This window comes from Pholcus phalangioides, unplaced genomic scaffold (genome assembly GCF_987345545.1).
Source record: "Pholcus phalangioides strain wild (caught in Gottingen) unplaced genomic scaffold, Ppha-v1.0 ptg000032l_1, whole genome shotgun sequence".
Taxonomy (NCBI): domain Eukaryota; kingdom Metazoa; phylum Arthropoda; class Arachnida; order Araneae; family Pholcidae; genus Pholcus; species Pholcus phalangioides.
Genome location: NW_028301622.1, coordinates 9,147,455 through 9,169,386, shown reverse-complemented (window position 1 = coordinate 9,169,386; position 21,932 = coordinate 9,147,455). Strand labels below are relative to the sequence as shown.

Here is a 21,932-nt window from a genome sequence, read left to right as displayed (position 1 = left end):
AGCCATCTGGTGGCTCGTCGTCCATGAGCTATTAGCTGATCGGTTTCACGGTTCCGTTCGGCATATATACGCTCTATCTCCTCTGTAGCGTAGTGGTCAGAGCACTCGTCCGGCAATCGAGGGACCCGGGTTCGACTCGAGGCAGAGAGGAGTTTTTTCCTTCCTTAAAAAATCAACATCTCAAATAATAAATATCTTCACAACATCCAGTTTTCTGTATATCTTGCAATAACATAATTTATTTGTCCCCAGTCAATATGACAATACTATACAAATTAGAGAGTTTACAATTAAAAATTACATATCTTACAATATTTGAAAGAAAATGCAAAGAGAAAGAAAAACATATTTGAATGGGCACGGTAGAACAGTTAATTCATTATGTGATGAAGAAAGCTGGGACAGGGAAGAGAGCAGTTAAAGCTAGTAAAATGCTTTCGACCCTATGACAATAGGGTTTGGCATCCAATAGGGTTTGGCAATTGTGCCAATGCCCCCAATTTTATGGCAACCAAAAGCAGATATAAGAGAATTTCATGCTATGGTTGTTTTTTTACTTTAAATCAATGGCAAAGTTTTAATAATATAGAAGGGAGAAGAGAAAAAGTTAGATAAAAATGAATAGAATCTACACCCTTTTCATGTTAACTATCTACATAACCAAATCGAGTTATGTTTCCATTTAAATTAACCTGTCGAATTAATTTATTATTTGATATGAGTTACTTACCCCGACCCCCATACGGGGGTTCCCCGGTGGGAGCATTTATTTTCTCAATCAAAAAAAAAAATTACATGTTAGAAATATATACATTCTATATCACCGGAGCACCATTGGTCCGAGATTAACAATTCACCTTACAAGATTCGAGTAACACCATTAACAACCCACGAGCAGGAATTTGGTGCTTCCGATTACCACTTTTCAATCTACATGTTAAAAATATATACATTCTATATCCCCGGAGCACCATTGGTCCGAGGTTAACAATTCACTTTACAAAACTCGGCAACACCATTAACAACCCACGAGCAGGAATTTGGTGCTCCCGATTACCAATTTTCAATTTACATGTTAAAAATTTGATATCGGGTTAAATTAATTTTTCATTTCATAATATATGTTTAAATTTCATTTATTGCCTTCTCATTCATTAATTTGTTAATGTGACATTGCTATTGCAGTATTTTACTTACTCTCCCCGTATAGCAGGGCCTTGATTTTCGTGTACTAAGTTATTAAGAAAGATTTCAAAATGATTCTACACTTGAAATCGACAATTTAAAAAAAATTTCATAAAACGTGGACACATTTCTCCCCGTATAATCATTCTATTCAGTGTTTATAATTCGCCCTGTAAAAGTACCAACTTGATATCGTCCGCCGCATGCCAGAAGCACGAATGTACAAATTTTTTTCTCTTTTTGATCAACTGTTTAGATACCTGGTTTTGCTATCTCAGTTTGAAACACACGTTGCAAAACATTTTAGGAAAATAACTTCTAATAGAATAACATGGGAAGAGTGAACATTCAAACGTCATTTCCCACGTTCTTTTTTTCTTTTGCAAGGACATTGCATTTCGGTGATTCCGGCATGACGGAGCCGATATATTGATTATCGTGCAAGTAAAAATTGATGGAATTGCATTGTATGATACATGGTAATTAGCTCAGCTGAATAAAGGCATTCTTTAGTTTTGATGTATTTTTAAATAAAAATGCATTTTTTATTTGGAAACTTTTATTTTGGAGAATCTCTTGCAACCCCCCCCCTCCCCCACACCCCTGCTGTGCCCAGAAAGCCAGTTATAAAGTTGTTGCTCTGTCTCTCCTGATGCCAACGAAAAAAATCCACGTTTCTAGGTGCAATATTCAGAGGCATTCGAATTCGAAAAACGGAGGAAAGTTGGGAAAAAAAACAGCGTTAAATGTGAAAAGCCCGTTTTTTAACGCTGTTTTTACCCAAATTTCTTCCATTTTTCGAATTCGAATATATCTGTGAATATTGCACTTGATTTGCTGCCATCCTTATTCGATATTAGAATTGAAAGTGGCAGAAGCCTGAACATTCTTTGTTTGGGTGACTTTCTTGTTGAAGGTCAGCGTGCTTTCAATAACCGCCATTTTATAAGTAGGACAATGTTGGCTCCTCAAATTTTGAAAAAAAAAATCCTCAACTCATCACCATTTTGCATCCAGAAGGTTTCGAACCTGTCCTTGCGATTCGAGTCCAGGACGATGTCCACACGACCTCGCCGTCTAACGAAGGACTACTATAGTGAAACCTCTCGATAATGGATACCCATGAGACCGAGGTTTCTGTCAGCTAACGAGGATTGTCTATTGACGAAATACATTTTTAAAAGTGTCAGTTAACGGGGAGTGTTCGCTATCGGGGGTTCTTCTGTACGACTTCCACAGCTAATGACATAGAATCACATGCTGCTCTGTAAGAGAGGCGCTCTCCATAAAAAAAATGAATTACATAATATTTTCTTTACGTAGGTCTCGAACGGGACGTCTGCCTAGTGGACTGCCCGGTGGATTGCTTGATGTCAATTTGGTCCGCGTGGTCGGAATGCGACATCCCTTGTGGCCAAGGATATAGGAAAAGGAACAGGACGGTCGTGATACATGCAAATGAGGTCGGACGCCCTTGTCCATCTGATCTGGTCAACGGTACGGTAGGTATTGTTCGTTTATCTCTTTCTGTTTGAAATTTTATTGCATCAGTGCATTATGAGGACTTCTGCTTGTCGTTATTATTCACAGGAGATACAGACGGAAATCTGTGGCGTGATCTGTTCGGAATTTCAATGGTTGCCAGATGGATGGAGTCAGTGTGAAATTCAGAATTTCGGGACTTCTACGGATATCCCCTGTGGCCATGGAACTCAAATGAGAACTATCAGGTAAGAAATTGCCTCCCGTTGGAAAAGATCATTCTCTATGTAGTCATCGAAAATTCCTTCAGGTGAAAGTGTTGCAACCGACCACCCATCGGCCTACAACAATTGGACAATAATTCATGCTGAAAAATTCACCGACAACAATTCACCGCCACGCAATTTACCGAAATGAAAATTTATCGCTGGGAAAATTCGCCACAAAGTGAGTGAGGGAATGAGCACGTGAATGAGAAAGGGAGTAAGTTGGTAAGCAAGTGAGTGTGTGATTGATCAAGTGAAGTCAGGAAGTTAAGTGGTGAGCAAATGAGTGAATAGAGACGAGCAAATCAGTAACTGAAGGTATTAGTATCTGAGCAAGTGGATGAATTACCAAGAAGTGAGTGTGCAGGTGAGAAAATGAGCAAGCACGTGAGCAAATGAGTGATTGTGTGAGCATTTGAGAAAATGACGGAGTAGGTGACTGAGTGAGTCACTCATGCGGTCACGTACTCACACATCCACTCGCTTGCTCAATCGCTCTGTCACTCATACGGTTACTCACTCGAAAACTCATACGGTTACTCACTCGAAAACTCATACGGTTACTCACTCGAAAACTCATACGGTTACTCACTCGAAAACTCATTCGGTCACTCCCTCGCTCACACATTCCCTCTCTTACTCGATCACTCCCTCGCTCACACAATCCCTCTCTTACTCGATCACTCCCTCGCTCACACAATCCCTCTCTTACTCGATCACTCCCTCGCTCACACAATCCCTCTCTTACTCGATCACTCCCTCGCTCACACAATCCCTCTCTTACTCGATCACTCACACACTGTTGAAGAACTCTATTGGGGAATTTTCCACAGTGGTGATTTTTTCATCGGTAAATTTTCCTATGGGTAGATAGCATGGCAGTGAATTGCTGTTGGTGAATTTTCCGTAATTCGCGGACGGGAATGCACTAGAAGCTCAGTGGGACATTATTCCGATAAGACGCGTGCCACATCGCAAAACCTTTGAACAAATTCATTGGTTTCTGAGCAGGACGGGCTCCATTCGAGATATTAAGGCAAAACGGGATGCATTCAAGACGTTAGGAAGGGGGGGGGGGTCATTCCCGTTAGGATCCAGTGAGTGTCAAGAGTATGAGAATACCACGAAAAATCCCGTTGCGCAATGACTCCGGTTCAATCGAATGTTTTTAGATCCGTTTTGATTGACCTAGGAGGTGCTGAAATGCCCATTAACGTGTATAGACGGCTTTGATCACATTGAGAAATTATTTTCCTCGAGTTTTCAAATGTTTGAAGTAGTGGAGAAGATTATTTTCTCTCACAAGTTTTAATACATGCAAATGATTTTCAGATGCATAGAGAAACGCACCGAGCATGAGGTGGACGATACCCATTGCGATCCTCTTCACAGACCAATCACAAAGAGGTCCTGCATAATTTATTGTCCAGGCGACTGCGCCGTTTCCGAATGGGCGATGTGGAAGTCTTGCTCCGAGGTACGTACGACAAAAACATATATTGTTCTGTTTCTACTATTGAAGAGTATAAAATCACGCAAAAAATAAAATATTTTAAAATCCGATCATTCACCTGATGCGTTTCTTCTCCGCCATGTTGCAGCCATGTAGACCAGGAGACCACCAAGAGGAAAGGAGGAGAATTCTCCGTAATCCCAGCCCAGAGGGGAATAAATGTCCATCATTGGTCAGAAGAGAACCTTGCGTGTTAAATCGGACGTGTTTCGAACACACGTGGCAGGTACGCAACTGGAGCTCGTGCATACTTCCAGAAGGTTCGATCTGTGGCGAGGGCCTTCAGAAAAGATCTATGGTGTGTCTTCGGAGCGATGGAAGGCAGGTCGACGCAAAGGAGTGTGGGAAGGTAAGACTACTACTTTCTTTCTTTCAAACCTAGTATAACTCCGGTCTACCACCCATTGGCAATTCACTACCGAATGCGTTGTGCCGGAAGTGAACAAGTGTACCTGACAGTCCAAATCCTGCGCTACTACTTAATCGTTCATGCACCTCGTACACATTCCTCTGTGGAATTTCTGACGAATCGGTACATGTCAGAAAGTGTCGTGTGGGTGTATGTGTGCATGCATGGCCCTAGAGTATTTCTGTCGTCAGTTGTGTTCTTGTCTCGTGCTCTTGCTAGTGCTGCCATCTGTCTGGTGTATTCGATATTTTGAAGTAAAGATGGTAAATGCTTGAATTTTTATGTTATGTAAGCATCATGTTGAAGGTGTTTGTGCGCGTGCAGAGACTTTTTCAAATGAGAGATCAGCTCACACACACACACACACATGCACGCTTCTAGTGTTGGGCTGCCACCTGTTCTTCAAACTATGGGTGAAGAAGACTAACTGAATATTTGTACCGATGTAGGTTCGTTGCTTTCCGTGACGACCCCTTTCAACGGCGAGATCAACTAGCATTCACAACTCGAATTTGGGAACCGCAGCAAACCAACCTCAGCTGACCACCACTGTTGCACAGGTTGGGGTTCAAACCCGGGTCTTCGCGATGCGAATCCCTCAGATATGACCCACACGATCGCACAGCGTCAAGAACTGCTACTGTATGTGTAATCGTTTTTTATGCAATTATAAGTCCTTTCTGTATTTATTCAAACTAATGCTCGATTTCCGTAGGAGATGTCTTACTCGAAGCATCCGCTATCGAAACCCTGTTATGTGGACTGCCCGATAGACTGCGTGGTCAGCCAATGGACAGATTGGAATCGGGAGAGATGCACGTTATGCGGAACATCAAGTATGTCCGAACCTAAAGTATTTAATTGTAAGAACTATACATTCTGGTTTATAACTGTGTTTGAAATTAAGATATGAACACCCTCTTGACAATTGCTTATAACCTGGAATGGTACTCCACAGCTCAGCATTCTTAGCTAGATATTTAAATACAATCAAACTCTGATATAACGACATTGATGATAGCACGACATTTGTCTTTGCAATCGAGTTGTCATTTCAAACGAGGTTGGCATTTTTCAAGGCTTATTTGACGAAAAATATAATCAAATGCAATCAAATCCTGTGCATTAAGTTGTTATTTCGTTATGATTGGAGTGACCATATCTGATCGATAAAAATACAGGAGATTTGAATCATAAACATGGGACATCTCCAACTCTCGCTAAAAATGTTGTAAATTGTCAATGAAATTGTCAAATATTGCTTGTTATAAATAACTCTTGGTGAGAAAAACAGCAAGTCTGCAGTAAATTTAAATGCATTTCACATTTCATCGGGGAGAAATTGAACGTGTGGCCAATGATGGTGAGATGAATATTTATAGTATCAAAGTATAATTCATAACCTGTGCGAATTCATAATGACCTTTATCCGAAATCTTCTACGAAAGGTTAACAATTAACGCTTTATTGAAAAAAGGGGACATTGAAAAAAAAGTTCAAGTGCAAAAGTTCTTGTAAAATGAGAATATGTATCGGATTGTCCCGTATACGGGTCATATCAGTGAGCAAGTCAGAGTTTTTTTTCATCGTTAGGTTTGAATAGAATAACTAACATTCCTTGAATGTAATCAGCTCTAAAGCTCTGAATTTCTTTAAAAAAAAAAACAACAATGATACGGAAGCAAAATTGACGAAAAATGTGCCGTTATATCCAAGGTCCGTAGCGTTTTCATCAGCGTTATAAGCAAGGTTCAGTAACATACAGACCTGCCAACTCTCCCGATTTTGCATCCTTCCTCCCGCTCTCCGGATTCGTTAAAATTTCTCCGGATTTTGGCAGAAAATTAGATTTTACGCGAGCTTTCACGTTTTCGGGGCTTCAATGATTACCGTCGTCGTTAGGGAAAACACCCATAGAGAACAACCGTAGTCATTTCCATCGAACAGCCTTAAAAAAGTCTCTGTGACCGCATTTAAGCAACTGGCAAAGACGCGACTTCGTTTTCGTAGCGTTTATCGGCAACCATTTATCAGGGACCTTGGCATTATCAGCATGACCTTGGTTGCTGAAATTCCTGTATAATCGTTATTGTATTCCATTAACAGCCATGCGGTAAACATGTTTTTTTCGTCGGCAGCTTTGTAATTTGAATTTTTTTTAATTGTTTCTTCCGATTAAACATCTTCAGAAAGAAAATATAAAACTTTAAGCTATATAAAGCTAAATATATAAAACTTTTAAGAGTTCATATACCCAAGATTATCAATCACTGATAGCATCCACGAAAGGAAACACTTATACTTAATGAGCAGTATGTAGATGTGATTTCTCTATTCTGCATTGAAAGACTGACATGGAATTATATTCTGCTCCGGGGTAATCCAGAACCTGCCTTGGGAGGGGGCGATGTAACTCTTTTTCTTAATTGATTAAAAAAATTTCTATTTTTTCGAAAATTTTTAATGATTTTTTTTTTGATCGAGTCTATGAGTGTCGGGGGGGGGGGTACCTCCCTCGGTAGAATCTCCGGATTTCTGGATTTCAAAAGTTGGTACGCCCGAACATAATTTTCTATGGAAATCAGCTGACTTATGCTAATTATTGACGTTTAACCGAAGTATTGTTACAATCGTTTTTATAACCGAGTTTGACTGTTCTACTACACGAACTGTATGGTTATCTTAAGATATGCCACATGATTGTAAAAAATCATTTTTGAATTTCATTACAGCACACATGAAGAGGACAAGGCATATTATTCAGGCCAACAGTGCCGCAGGCCAACCCTGTCCATCGGAACTGGAGCAATACAAATCTTGCCCATACAGACCCTGTTTCCACTGGAACATATCGGATTGGTCCGAATGTGACTTGCAAGTAAATTTTCTCCCGTTTGATAAACATCAACGGCCACAGCCATTAAATGAAATTATGTGCACAAGTGATCATTGATATCGTGTTTCGTTTCACGTCCTGCTAACGAAAGGTGTAATTTAAACCTGTTCGCAGGGTGCAGACTGCGGTTATGGAGTCAGGCGGAGGCTCATCCGATGTTTCCGGTACGACGACATGCCTACGGACAAAATCCACTGCTTAGCCACGAACTTGACATTTTCACCGCAGACGTGGGTGGACCCGAAATGGCTGGCGTGGGCGGAAGAAAAAGCGGTGAGTGGAATTTAAAGAACTTTTCTCTTCTTTTGTTAATATAAACGAGGGAAGCGGACAATATATTATATTCTAGAATTCAATTTACCATAACATACTCATACTTCGATCCTAGGTAGGTTTCTCTAATTTTGTGGCTGACTGAATAAGAGAAATCCACCTAGTATCTAATTACGGTATTTTCGCCCTCATACTAGATGCCACATAACAAGGCATAGATTCGATCAGCGCTGTGAGTAGGAAAGTACCGCCGGTACTGCTTTCCAAACATAGGCTGTGGATCGGTCTACAATTCACACAAGAGACGCAATTCTGCGTGCAGAAATTCTCTTTTAGTATTGCTTTTCAAATATCAGATGCAGCTATAGTTCGGTCAGGGTCATCTGCGTGCAGAAATGGCCTGGTGGTACTGGTACTGCTTTCCAAACATCAGCCGCAGCTTTCTGTTATTAAGGCATGGTCTGCTGCGTGCAGAAATGTGCTGGTGCCTTGCTTTCCAAATATCGGCCGTAACTGTCTATAATAAAGGCAGGGTCTTCTGAGTGCGGAAATAGTCTGGTAGTGTTACTTTCCAAACATCAGTTGCAGCTGTCTGTAATTCAGGCAGGGTATGCTGCGTGAAAAAATGGTCTGGTGGTCGTTCTTTTCTATGATGACCCTGACTAAATTATTGACAGTCGCAACTGTCAATAATTTAGTCAGGGTCATCTGCGTGCAGAAATGGCCTGGTGGTAATGCTTTCCGAACATCAGCAGCAGCTTTCTATTATTCGGACATAGTCTTGTGCGTGCAGAAATGTGCTGGTGGCCTACCTTTTCAAATATCGGCTGCAGCTGTCTATAATAAAGGCAGGGTCTTCTGAGTGAGGAAATGGTCTGGTAGTGTTACTTTCCAAACATCAGTTGCAGCTGTCTGTAATTCAGGCAGGGTATGCTGCGTGAAAAAATGGTCTGGTGGTCATTCTTTTCTAACATCAGTCGCAACTGTCAATAATTAAGGCAGGGTCTTCTGCGTCCAGAAATGCACTGGTGGTACTACCGTCTAAACATCGGTTGCAGTTATACATAATCATGGTCTGCTGCGTGCAGAAACCGTCTGATGGTGTTACTTTTCAAACATATGTTACAGCTGTCTGTAATTCAGGCAAGCACAAGCTTGCTGCGTGCAGAAATGTGCTGGTAGTGTTTCTTTTTCGTCAGCCGCAGCGGATTGAGAGTGGCTTGCACCAGTTCCTAAACATTGCTATTAGCGAACATTCAAAGACATTTCTGAGCCACCATGGGCTCGTACAGTTACAATCAGTAATGCATGGTCTCATGGGGGCTGTCGTTGATATTTTCAGCCTCCTACCAGTGTGGCATAGGTAGAAAAGACACTCGTCGATAAATGTTGACGTGATTCGCTATGAATCACGAGCGCAACCTTCTCTACTATTCACGACTCAATTCACTACAGCTACTGCTGGTTACATTGACTGGTTATCCACGGCAGCCACTTCCCTCCTCGATGCACACAGGCGAGGATGGCTTTATACTAGATTTGCATGCCATTATTTATCCTTAATACCGTAGAACTGCAATGCATCAGAATGAAACAGAATGCGTGCATATTTCACAGGACGAAGAAGAATGCTACGTATCATGTCCGGGTGATTGCGAAGTGAGTGAATGGTCGGAGTGGAGCCATTGCCATAAAGATTGCCGTGGAGGCCAGAGCAGTAAGATTTACATTATTTCATTCATGACGCTTTGTGCTGATAAAAATGTGGAATATATATACGACAAAATCTTTAACTCTGTTCTAGAAATGATCTGGTTTTAATTTTGTTATATAATTGCAGTTGGTTATCAAACAAGCTCCAGAATAATCCTGAAACCGAAGAGCTTTTCGAATAGCGAATGCCAACATAGCTTATGGAGGACCAAACCTTGTTGGGGTATTTTTTACATCAACATAACAGCCGTATTCAATAAGTTTTCGAAATTTTAATAGAAATTATGCAATTTTTCTTTCATTAAGCAAATTTCCTTACATATTTTTTATTCCGATGAATAGGATACGACTGTATAGATTTCGGTTGGAAATTCGATGAGAATAATACGTTGGTGTGTGAGAGAGGAGATGGCCTCGTTGTCAGAGGTGATTTTTTCAAATTCGTTTTGTTATTTAATCTTTTCAGACCCTTGTGCCACAAATGACCGGGTTGCTTTTCTCGCTGTAGAATTTTGTTTTCGTTACCTCAGGGAGTTAAGGCTTGACTTGAAGGATTGAGTAAGTTTTGAGTTAAAAATACGGTGATGAACTTTCATCAGAGGGCAGCACTTTGAGTTGAACTTTCGGGGAGGGGTTAAAATTTCTTCCGGGTTTAAGATGTGCCTCCGAGGAAAAGCGTGATTTATTACATAAATTTAGCAATAAAGTTCTGTAAAAATTTGTATGCAAAGATGTATATACCTTGCATCATCTTAGCTGAAAAGAAATTGAACGAAGTGAAGAAGTGAATTATTTCTTCAAAAAAAAATATTGAAAATTAAAAAAAAATTTAAATAAAGGCTTTCATTTATGGTTTTAATGCATTTTTTGGGTATCAAAAGTGTAAAAATATTTTGAAAATGCCAGAAATAGAATGCTCGGGTCTGAAAGATACATTTAGAGCTCTCCTACAATGAGATTGGACTCGGATACAGCACAATACGTGGATTGGTCGATAAGTCTTACAAAGTTGCACCCTCTCCACACGGCGAGACTGAATTCGATCTTCAGTAGCCTGATGACCAGGAGAATGAACGATTCAAGTTACCCGTTCTCCCTCACATGTAGGCCCTAAATTTCAAAACTCAGAAGACTTTGAACCTCGACTCCAAAGACTGACCAGACTCCACTGACTTTGAAAACCGAATCTTACCTTATCGTATCAGCAAAGGGCGGTTTCGACCGTAGAACCTAGGAGACAGAAAAAATTATTCTGCTTCTAAGGGGGGGCACATGATCATGAGAAGAGAGTCTTCTTAGGAAATTCGCCGCCCCCTGCCCGGGAAATGGTCCCTTTTTAAGATAAGAATAGCATACCTAGTTAACAAGTCGCGTAGCTAGTCTGCGATACTCAAATGTCTTCGACCGACTCGAGCTAAAGAAATAAATACAAGTGTTAGTTCGCCGGGATACAGTAATTTGGTAGCCAGGTAACACCAGTAGTCCCATGTGAGGAGGGCCTTGATCGTTTCGGTGATTCGCATTGAAACATTCCCGTTTTTGTGTCTCTTGGTACCGCATGAAATTAAGTTTGGTCTTATTCATGTTAAGTTAGGTCTCACAGTAACCTTGATTGAGACTAGTTCTCACTGGTCAAAAAACCATTTCTACTACTACTACTACCACCACTACTACTTTACCAACTCTGGTCATATTGTCTAACGGTAATTTACTATCATTCTAGTGTGGTTAACTCGGGTCCATTTAGGGACAGAACGCGTGTGTGTCCTTCTTCAGGATCGAAGCCGCAAAACCAGACGGCAATCTTCATGGTTGTACAAGAGCATCTTACCACTGCACCATTCGGGCAAGAGAAAACATCTGGATTTTCATTATTCCCGTTCGGTCTCTACGACCATTCTGTAGCAGATAGCGGGGGGGGGGGTCTGACTTTTTCTCGGAAGGATCTGGTGGAAAGTCAACAAGCATCGGCAACCTGTCACCTGACGAAGCTTTGAGCCGTTTGCATAAATGGAGTGATTTGAAACGAACTTCTTTGATGTGAGGACAATATGTGAGCCTCACGCGTCGATTACTCCTATGACTTATCTCTTCAGTCCACATTACTAGCGAGCTCAGCAAATCACACGAATACAAGTCCAAGCGCAACACCCATATTTAAGAAAATCAATCGCAATAGACGCGAATGCGCGAGCTGATCCCCCTGTTAAGAAGTCTCGCCACAGACAACAACAGGTCTGCAACGGTACAAATATTCAAACGTTACATTTCACTCACAGTTTGAAAAATAGATGGCAGCAATATAACAAGCATTACAGAGAAACAAACTCCGCGTTAGGTTTACAGCACGTACACGCAAATTCCAACATCTGATGCCCGAATAACATGTACCACCACCACCAGACCAACCGTGACCCCCGCTCTGTCCAACTAGGGGGTATAAGCTGGCCAGTCTCAGGAGACGTAGGCCACGGTGGACAAATCCAATGACATCCAAGACCAGCAAACCAGCCACACCAAGCCACAAGCCAACCAGCAGCAGGACCCCTCATACATCTTCACCCCCCCCCACACACACACACACACACACACACACTTCCCCATTTGTTGTACATGAAATATCAGTAGAAAGATATGGGGGAACATGGGCAGGTGCAGAGACGCACATCGCCTGCAGGCCATGAGTGGGGCCCACGAAAACTAGTTATACAAGTTATATTTATATACACATATGAGCATATAGACAACAATGCAATTATGAAAAGATACAAAAGAATTGCGAATGATACATGGGTGATCATAGATGCAACAAATACGACGTACAACAACATGTACCGATTCGTTATAAGTTCAGCAGAGGAATATGGACGAAGTACATGCGTGGTTTAGCAGTTGTAGTCATAATAGATTTAGCGACGGAAACGAATTTGAATTAAAACAAAATTCTCTCTTCATTTCTCACCGGTTAATTCTATTTCAAAGATAGTTTCCAATGTCAAGTCTCGTTGTAGGAATACTAAATGCGGGACCAAATTTAGGATCTTTATAATATGTATCCAAAAGATGTTTTGACAATGTTGGTTTTTTTCGTGTAGGTGCATGCACAGAAACTCCTAAACCCTGTTCGCCAGAATGCGAGGCCCGACTGGGTGGAAGATGCGACACCTCGAAAGGTTTGTGCTATTGCCTTCGTCCGGACGGGCGTCGCGTCCCAATACCAGATGTACATTCTGTAACGTCGAGGAAATGCCTCTCGATTGCCGGCGGACCACCGAAAATCGAGATGATGCCCAAAAATCCGTCGAATCTTACTGGGACCACTCAAGAAATAATTCTCAAATACTATCCAGGTATAAATACTGCTTACTCTAAGGAAAACGTTGACTGCATTCTGCGTTCTTATACGTTCCCTGTTGTGAAAGCTAGTCTTTACTTTGTCCTTCAGACATGTATGCTATAAGTTGATTTGTGGTGCTTGAAGTTCAAGTAAAAATTTATATCTGTTTGTTCGACTTACAGATGACAGTCAAGTAAGCATATGGATGTATGCTATGATATCAATAGGGACCGCATTTGTGGTCTTCGTGGCTGCGACCATGTACTTGATGTGGTAAGTTGAACTCTGTTTTTGGATTGTGTGTATGAATAGGATATTTTTTACTATCCGATGGTAAACATTGAATTACTCGATTTACATTCTGTTATACAGTTGTTGTGAAAGTCGTTCAGAGACTTCCTCTTCAATTTCTTCATAGAATTATAGAAGAATGTGCATGTTTTTAAAAAAGACAGTTATATTACCTCTTTGAGAACAACGTAAACGGCAAGATCCAATTCCGAAAGATTTGGCATGGTATGATCACGACTGATAATATAGCTTAGTAATTCCCAATATGTGCGTTAACGTCCCCTGGGGAGCGATGGGATCTTTCAGGGGGGCGGTAGAAGCTACGGGTATAACATAGGATCCTATGAGTTAGATTGCGTTGGGGGGGGGAAAGTCGATGGGAGAAAAAAATTTCTGAAGAAGGGGAGATGGGACAAAAAAGTTGGGAAACTATGATATAGCTTATGCATCATATTGTGTAATGTAAGCCGGTCCTTCACGTATTAGATCTTCAAAAAGCACACATCAAAAAATCCATATATCGTGGCAGCTATACAACAATATAATCACAGGGTGATTCAAAACTAAACTCAACGTACAAACTTTTAGAGGAGATAGAAAATACAAAAACGAAACAGAATCACATGGGAATGCATGTCCGGAAATCCCAACCTGATCAGTTGGAGGATAAACGAAGATGCAGAAATCACAAGCTAAAACTTTTCACGAGGGCAGTACGTGTACATGTTGAATTTCACAACAAGTACTCAAAGTTCTTACCGTCTACAGTTATGCACACACTGTTTGTTTTTGTCTTTTCTGCTTCCCCTATAAAAGTTTCTACGTTGAGTTTTGAATCACCCTGTATATATTGCATCGCTTACTGTTTCAAAAATGTCACATCAGACTCAACCACTGAAGAGCATGCCTGAATTTTGATGCACAGGCCTCGTCGCCATTCCTAAGCTTCCAATCGGGAATACAGTTTGCCAAAATTTTCGATGTGACATAAAATTTTGCATTTACACTTTTTGTTAATTTCAATTAATTCGTTCTTTTTGCCCCGCTGTCAGTCGATCCAGTATACGTAGGCGAATGACCAGCGTCCAGAGACAAGGCAGCGTCCGAAGAAGATGCCTGCAGAGCCCCAAGGAAATGGAAGAGCCAAACATTTACACCTAAAATACGTCTTGTGTGTGTTTGTGTGTGTGTGTGTGTATGTGTCTCTCTCTGCACCCTATACCATGTACTAACTGTACTGGTTTAAGTGATTATTGTTTAATCGTTGTTGTTGTTGTTGCTGCTGTGTTTTCGTTAATGTTTTGGTTATTTTTCACATTCTAAGAATGAACAAAACGTGCCAAGAAAGGAAAAAATGTATATGTTCTGTTCTGAAGATCAAATATTCTAATACTCTGTGTCGCCTATTCATCATCATCATCACCCCCTTTTTTTTAGTTTGATTATCGATAACCACACAAATAGTGATTTTATTTGACACAACAAACACAACGTGAATTTAAAAATGAACAAAACAGTGTGTCATATCAATTTTTTGAAAGGAAAGAAAGAAAACGCGGGTTTTTTTTCTGCTCAATCGATTGTATTTGTTTGGGGTCGATATCGATTATTCAAGCGATAGGTTTTAATCGATACTACATTCATCATTTGAGGACAAAACCCAACTGAAACATATCATGGTACAGTATACAGTCTTGTAGCCTACGTGAAGGTTATTTTCTATGTGAATACCGTTTGAGATTATATCTTGTTTGAAACGCGAGTGTTCGTAATTTCGCTCATGGGCAGTGGCTTCCGGCATCTTTCGCAATCAAACAGACGTCACTTAGAAAAAACTTCGACAGTTTACGTGTTTCAGTCGCTGTGCGGTCGTGTGAGCATCGTGCTGGACTCTGATCGTGAGGTTCCAGGTTCAAATCCCGTTGGTGGCGCAGTGGTGGTCGGCTGAGGTTGGTTTTCTGTAGTTTTCAAACTTCGAGGCACAAATTCGAGCAGGTCTCCAATTTGAAAAAGTCTCTCCACAGAGAGCAGGCAGACTTTCAGCATGTTACTTACATAACATGAAAATTTAAGCATTTACCATATTCACCTCAACATATGCAAGACAAATGGCAAAACCAACGCGAAACAATCACAACTCTGTAAACATGAATACGCTAGAACCACGTATATACTCATACACAATACATTCCTGTAAGTACCGATTCGTTAGAAATTCCGCAGAGTAATGTCTACGTGGTGCGTGTACGGTAGAGTAGTATTATTTAAGTTTCCTATCATGTGATATGAAAACCTCTAAGGATACTTGAATCGATCTCGAGCAGCCCGAAGACTAAGATACTATAAGGCTGAAGGACTCGAGTTTCTCGTCTTCTGTCGCGCAGAGCAACTAAAAACACTTCAAAACCAAATTGAAAAGCCCGAGGAAAGATGACACAGTCTTCTAGTTTCTTACTTTCACATAATCGCAAGTGATTTTAGTAGCACCGTGTGAGGGAAAACAGGCAACTACTCGAGGAGTCGTTCAGTCGAACAGTCTCATGGTGATGGTGGTGTGAGGGTGGTCTAAGAGGTCGCCCTGACACCTGTGAAATAAGTTCCATTGCTGCCTTTCTGACCACAAAGAATGTGTCACCTGCAGAGATTCATCCCAAGATGTATACAGAGCCGATCTTTAGGGTGTCGCCCCCCCCCCTGCTCAATGGCACCCGCACTCGCGGTAGATTATTGTAGGCTTTCCCCAATTCTTAAATTCATTTTTGCATCTCACAGTTCTGAATTTTCTTTAGTTCTCGATTTTTTTTCTTTCGTTAATTCTGAATTTTCATCAATTCTGGAATTTTCCCCCCGTTAATTCTGAATTTTTGTAAATTCTGGCATTTTTTTCCTTTCCTTAATTTTGTATTTCATCAATTCTAGAAATTCTTTTCCCGTTAATTCTTATTTTTCATCAATTCTGGCATTTGTTTCCCGTTAATTTTCAATTTTCGTAACTTCTGGCATTTCTTTTTCTTTCATTAATTATGAATTTCCATTGCCCAGAATTCTTTTCTTTTTTCTTTTTTTTAAATCAAGTGAGCCTAAAGTTTTCATTGGTTTCGGGAATTGTTTCTCTCATTAGTTTACATTACCCTCGGTGATGAATTTTCATCAATTTTTTTGTAAACTTCCATTTAATTGCGTGTCCAAATATTTTTTTTTATGGGTTTTTCTCCGCATTATTGTATATTCTAGAATCGCTGATTTTCCGCTAATACAAAATAATATAAAATCGTGGTTATAAGATGGGTGATCATTAATAATTTTTGTTGCCCCGGAATTGTTGAGACGCATCCGACCCCGCTATTAGTTTCGCACCAGGTCCCGTGTCTGGTAAGGGTAACCCTGGATATATAAAGTGCATTGCATTCCCTTCATTGCCAAGTGCTTTAATGCAAAGTTCATACATCAGTGAGATTGTCGTGGATATCGGAAAGCCAGGACAACATGCATGATGAACCACGTTTGGACCGGACGTCAGAAACACTTCACAGATCTGGCAATAAATTTCTGCCAGAGAAGCATTTCTTGCTGTTAGGAAGCACGTAACGGATCTTATTCGATATGCTCTGGGCCGACATTCACGACACAAAACGCGGAATGAATTTCGCATGAATCTATATAATAAACTTATCAGTTTTTTTTTCACTATAAGGTTCATCCCGGGCCCACAGGCTAGAGCCCCCATCATACATCTACATGAGTACGTGATTTTAAAAAAAATGGTTCCAACTTGTCTGCGAGGAATGCACGTACGCAATATTACGAACGCACGTGTTTTAAAGAGATATGTCCAAACGGTCGTAACATAAAAAACAACTCTCGTATCAGAATTGCCAAACAGTTTATTTCATAGACATGTTAGTTTCGGTTTCCCTGAAACTCTCTCCATTGGATGACTGATGATTCAATCGATTCATTTCACTGTTTTAAAAAAAAAAAATCGATATCAATCTCAATCAAACATAATTTTATGTGTGACGATTATTTTTTAAACAAAGAAAAAACACAACCATTGTATATCAAAACTTGTAGCTTATGCCGTTTGTTTGTTGCTGGAACGTGTACATTTTATCAACTGTAATTGTATAAACAAAAATGAATAAATATATACACGTTGTGCTTTGATTGTATTGTGATGTTTTTCTTTATGTAATAACCGCTGTGACTTCCTCAACTCTATGTATACAAGTTTGTTTCAAAAAATCAGAACATCCCCAATAATTTACGAGAGCAGTTCATGAAATGCTAAAGGTGGAAATCCAAGTGAGTGTGCGCGCACACAAAAGATAATAACTACTATTTCACCAATTCCGGCCATGTCGCTACTCTGCAATTTACCGTCACTAAAGAGTTTAGTCGGAAAGAAAGCGCCATCTATCGGTGGTCGCCTCATGCTGGTTAGGGGAAAATATCTTGTTACCTAAATTTTTACACCGGATCCTGACGGCCATCTTCAAGGTGGGAGACGAGCATCTTACCACCACGCCACACGGGACGCCTTTCAATGCTCTGGTATCTTTTCAATCTGCGAGTAAATCTTTCGCTTTTTACAGGAGGGCTACTACTAAACCACACGCGTGCACCTCGTCCACATTTCTTTGCGGAACTTCTAATTGTGTTGGATTGTCCGCGTATGTGTTCCGAACCTAACGTGAAATTTATTTATTCGTGTTATGTGTAGTGCTGCCATCAATTTTTCAAAGTCTGAGTGGAATGTAATGATTGAATAATTGTGTCGTTGTGAGCCTGTTCCTTACAGGAGGGCTACGATTTCCATTTTTATCTTTTCAGACAGGGTTCTTCAACGCATAGCCCGCGGAATACATGTGGTCCTCGAACCACATGTACACCGACCATTTTTAAAAAGCAGCTAAAAAATCATTGAGAGACGATTAAATGAAATAAAAGAATTCGATCCAGCCTGCATGTTACAGAGAGTTACACTCTTTGTACATGCGAGTACAATTTAGAATTGTACGATGCTTTCCATATTCCTCAGTCCGGCTGCCTTGTGCATTTGATACATTGCTGGGGCCGTCTTATCAAGTAAGAGACCCTCCGGGGCGCGAATAGTTAATAAGGTTCCTGATGTCATGTATTGTATATTAAGAGGGAGAAAGTTGGCATATAAAAATACAATATACAAGGGAAAACCAACGTAAGTTTACCCAAAATTGGAAGAGAACAACCGCTCGACGCGTTTCGGAACTATATGAAGTACCTTCTACAGTGGCAAAGACATTAGTAGACATTACAGTAGCAAATACTCCTTATATCGGAAGTTACTCTCTGTTCAAGACAAAGAGTCGAAATTAAGAGTTCTTCACTTCCACTTCATTTCTACTCTTTGCTTTGAACAGCGAGTAAATCCCACGCTATTAGGAGTATTTCCCTCTCTACTCTTTGGTATTTATATGGTATTTATATACCATTTTTAGTGCTTATATTTCAATTAATCATCACTTTAAAGCAACTTTCAATTCAATCTCAAACAATAATCGTCTCAAATTGGTATTATACATGTTAAATCCTCAAGATGGTCACTATAAACACATTGCCCTAAATAAATACAACACCTACTAATACACCCATTGCCATAAAAATATGCGCAAGGCCGGACTTGGGAACGTGCGAAGGGTGCACCCGCACCGGGCCGCTAAATTTTAGGGGCCGCAAAACGGGATAAAAATATTTTGATTGCATTTAGACTTTATCGTTTGACTCGGGTTAAAAGGGTTGAATTTTTTAAAGAGAAATTTTTTCTTACCCTTCAAATAGCATTGCAATTAACAGAAATCGATTATAATAACATATAAAGGTATTAAATTTCGAAATTTCAATTTTTAAAAAAATATTTTTTGCATTGAAAAATTACTTTATTTTTTCGTCTGAGGGGGAGGGAGGCACACGAGCCCCTATTCTCCCCTCCCACGTACGTTTCTCATCCCACCAATATGCGTTAGGAGGTAGGGGGCAGTGATGACGAAATTTTGCTGACGGGGGGGGGGGTTAGAGTTTTGCTTACTTTTACTGACAAGGGGGGGGCGGAGGGGGTCAAAAATGGCTAAAAGTTTGCTTACGTAATACTTGAGCGGCCCCAAAGGAACATGGTGTCGCAAACCACGTTCAGAGGGTGAAAATCACGAAAGACGCATGTGGGTTTCGACGTCACGCTGGAACGACAAAAAGTAGAATAATAACTACAAAAATATTTATTTGATTAATTATTTCGCCACTTCCTACAAGAGTTGTAGGAAGTGGCGGCCGCTGACGTCATTGCACAGTTTACAACAACGTAAAAACGATTCCGGGACGCGCTCGAAGATACCAGGTATGCTTGGATGACGCCCGCATAATAGAGCTAATTTAATTCGTCGGCAGCGTGTGATCCTGCCCCAGCACATGCGTTTCGCGAAGCTGCTTACGCCAGATATGGTGAGTGAAGCCACGAACGCATTCAGCGATCAACTGCCATCCAACATTCGTCTCCTCTTGACTCAGAGCCTGCATGCGTTTTTCACCCTCTCAACGTGGTTTGCGACTCAATGTTCCATTGCAATTATTGTTCCTCTTGATGCCTACTAACAACCCTCTGAGTTTGTCGGTCCATTAACAGAACACCCTGTATATCTTCGTTGAGACAACGCGGCGGGCCATGTTCTAAATAAGAGGAGAGAATCTCTTAGAGTAGGTATTTTTTGGCGTTAACAAAGTTCAACTGTGTTGGACATTTCAGATTAATTACAAAAGAAAAAAAGAAAAGAAAAAATATGATAGCTCATCGATATGAGCTGTGATGTGGGGAGGGGGGGGGGAGGATTAAAGTTAAATAAATAAATTAAAAAAAATTAAGATAAAAAAAAAATCTCGCATTATTGAGAGCTAATAATTCTGCACCAAAAAAACGGCACAGCTTGTTTAAAAGCGAGACGTATAGTCAAGCACATTTTTTTTTTGTGAACAATTCGCAGCTGTTCATTAATACTGATGAATTTTGATGAATTGAATGCCGCTTGGTTGTCGAGTGGTTAGGGAGCTAGCCTCTCACTGTGCAGGTCTGGGTTCGGGCATGGATGTTTACTAACACTAACAAATTCCCTGGGCGGATCATGCTGATCTCTTGGGAATACGTGAGGATCTCTCTCACGTTAAAAAAAAAAAAAATCTGGTTTATCCCAAAGTCTCCACGGCTAAAGCCATTTCAGACTCCCACCTAGGTCGTCTTCAGAGCGGAACATGAGACTTCACATCCGGGCGACTGGTGAGCTCGAGCTGCCGCCTTGCTCATTATACCATTGTATAATAAGTAACAAAATGGTTTGGCTGTTGCAGCAATTTTGAAACAAAAGAAGCGACAAAATTGCAAAAAATATCACCTCACGTTCTTTATGCTGGTAACTTGAGTATTAGCTTCAAACGTAAAATTTTCTTGATTGCTCCAGCTGGGATGGGACCGACAAGAATAACTTGAGCACCCAAGAATTTCAAATGACGAGTTCCCTCAATATTTCATTAATATACAAAGCAATGCACATACTTCCCCCCCCCCCTCCCCACCGTGAGTAGCATGCAATATCTGGCATCCTCAGTCATTCCCCTACAAGGGTGGGGCAGACGGGGGCATCGGCCCTGGGGCCCGGAACGATAATGCCATAATTTTTTCCCCCATGCTATAAACTCACTTTTAAACGGCCAGTCAAAAGTCTATCTTCAGGGTCCGCCAAAGATCCCAGTCTAGGGGCCCTGCTCCAGGATGTGGGGACTGCCGCTGTGGTGGTTTAGTGTCATAGTGACGGAATTGCCTCTCGAAGACCCGGATCCGAACCCCACCTTCGCTCCAGTGGTGTTCGGCTGAAGTTGGTTTCCTGTGGTTCCCAACTTCGAGACGACAATGCGAGCCGATCTCCCCGTTAAAAAAAGTCTCGCCTCGTAAAACAGAGCAACAGGCCTGCAACAATACAATACAATTATTCAATCATTATACTTCACTCTTCAGTTAGAAAAATTGACGGCAGACGGCAGCTCTACACATAGCCGTTGTGGTGGTCGAGTGCTCATAATGACGGATTCGCATCGCGGCTACCTGGGTTCAGGCCCCACCGTCGCCATAGTGGCGGTCGGCGGAAGTTGGTTTTCTGTGGTTCCCAACTTCGAGGCACAAATACGAGCCGATCTCCCCATTAAAAAGTCTCGCTACAGACAGCAACAGGCTTACAAACAGTACAAGTATTCAGTCATTACACTTCACTTCTGAAATATAGATGGCAACACTGAAAAATCAGACACAACACTAGATACGCACTCAGACTGATAGGTACTTACACTTCCGGCGCAATTCACTATGGAAATAGATTGCATATGGCGATAGACCTGAGTTTTGCTCAGTTTCAAAGAAAGAAAGCACTACACATAACAAAGCATTGCTTAGAAACTAAATTCACGTTAGGTTCACAACACATACTGTACATGCACAGCTTCCAGCGTGGGACCAGGTCTTCGCCACCTGCTAAAATCTCTTCAGTGCG

The 21,932-nt window shown here is 40.9% G+C and overlaps 1 protein-coding gene across 1 annotated transcript in view; it reads left to right on the top strand.

Moving 5' to 3' along the window:
• The window catches only part of LOC149066938 (thrombospondin type-1 domain-containing protein 7B-like), a 117,736-nt gene extending 100,204 nt beyond the window's left edge, over window positions 1-17,532 (top strand). Inside the window, exons 15-27 of the mRNA XM_089253151.1 lie at window positions 2,509-2,687; window positions 2,776-2,915; window positions 4,266-4,410; window positions 4,535-4,795; window positions 5,571-5,691; window positions 7,588-7,733; window positions 7,866-8,024; window positions 9,642-9,741; window positions 9,865-9,960; window positions 10,080-10,163; window positions 12,833-13,087; window positions 13,257-13,347; window positions 14,418-17,532. Of these exons, the coding sequence (XP_089109277.1) occupies window positions 2,509-2,687; window positions 2,776-2,915; window positions 4,266-4,410; window positions 4,535-4,795; window positions 5,571-5,691; window positions 7,588-7,733; window positions 7,866-8,024; window positions 9,642-9,741; window positions 9,865-9,960; window positions 10,080-10,163; window positions 12,833-13,087; window positions 13,257-13,347; window positions 14,418-14,526 (1,886 nt within the window). The 3' untranslated portion in view covers window positions 14,527-17,532. The remainder of the gene's footprint in view (window positions 1-2,508; window positions 2,688-2,775; window positions 2,916-4,265; window positions 4,411-4,534; window positions 4,796-5,570; window positions 5,692-7,587; window positions 7,734-7,865; window positions 8,025-9,641; window positions 9,742-9,864; window positions 9,961-10,079; window positions 10,164-12,832; window positions 13,088-13,256; window positions 13,348-14,417) is intronic.
• The last annotated feature ends 4,400 nt before the right edge of the window (window positions 17,533-21,932 follow it).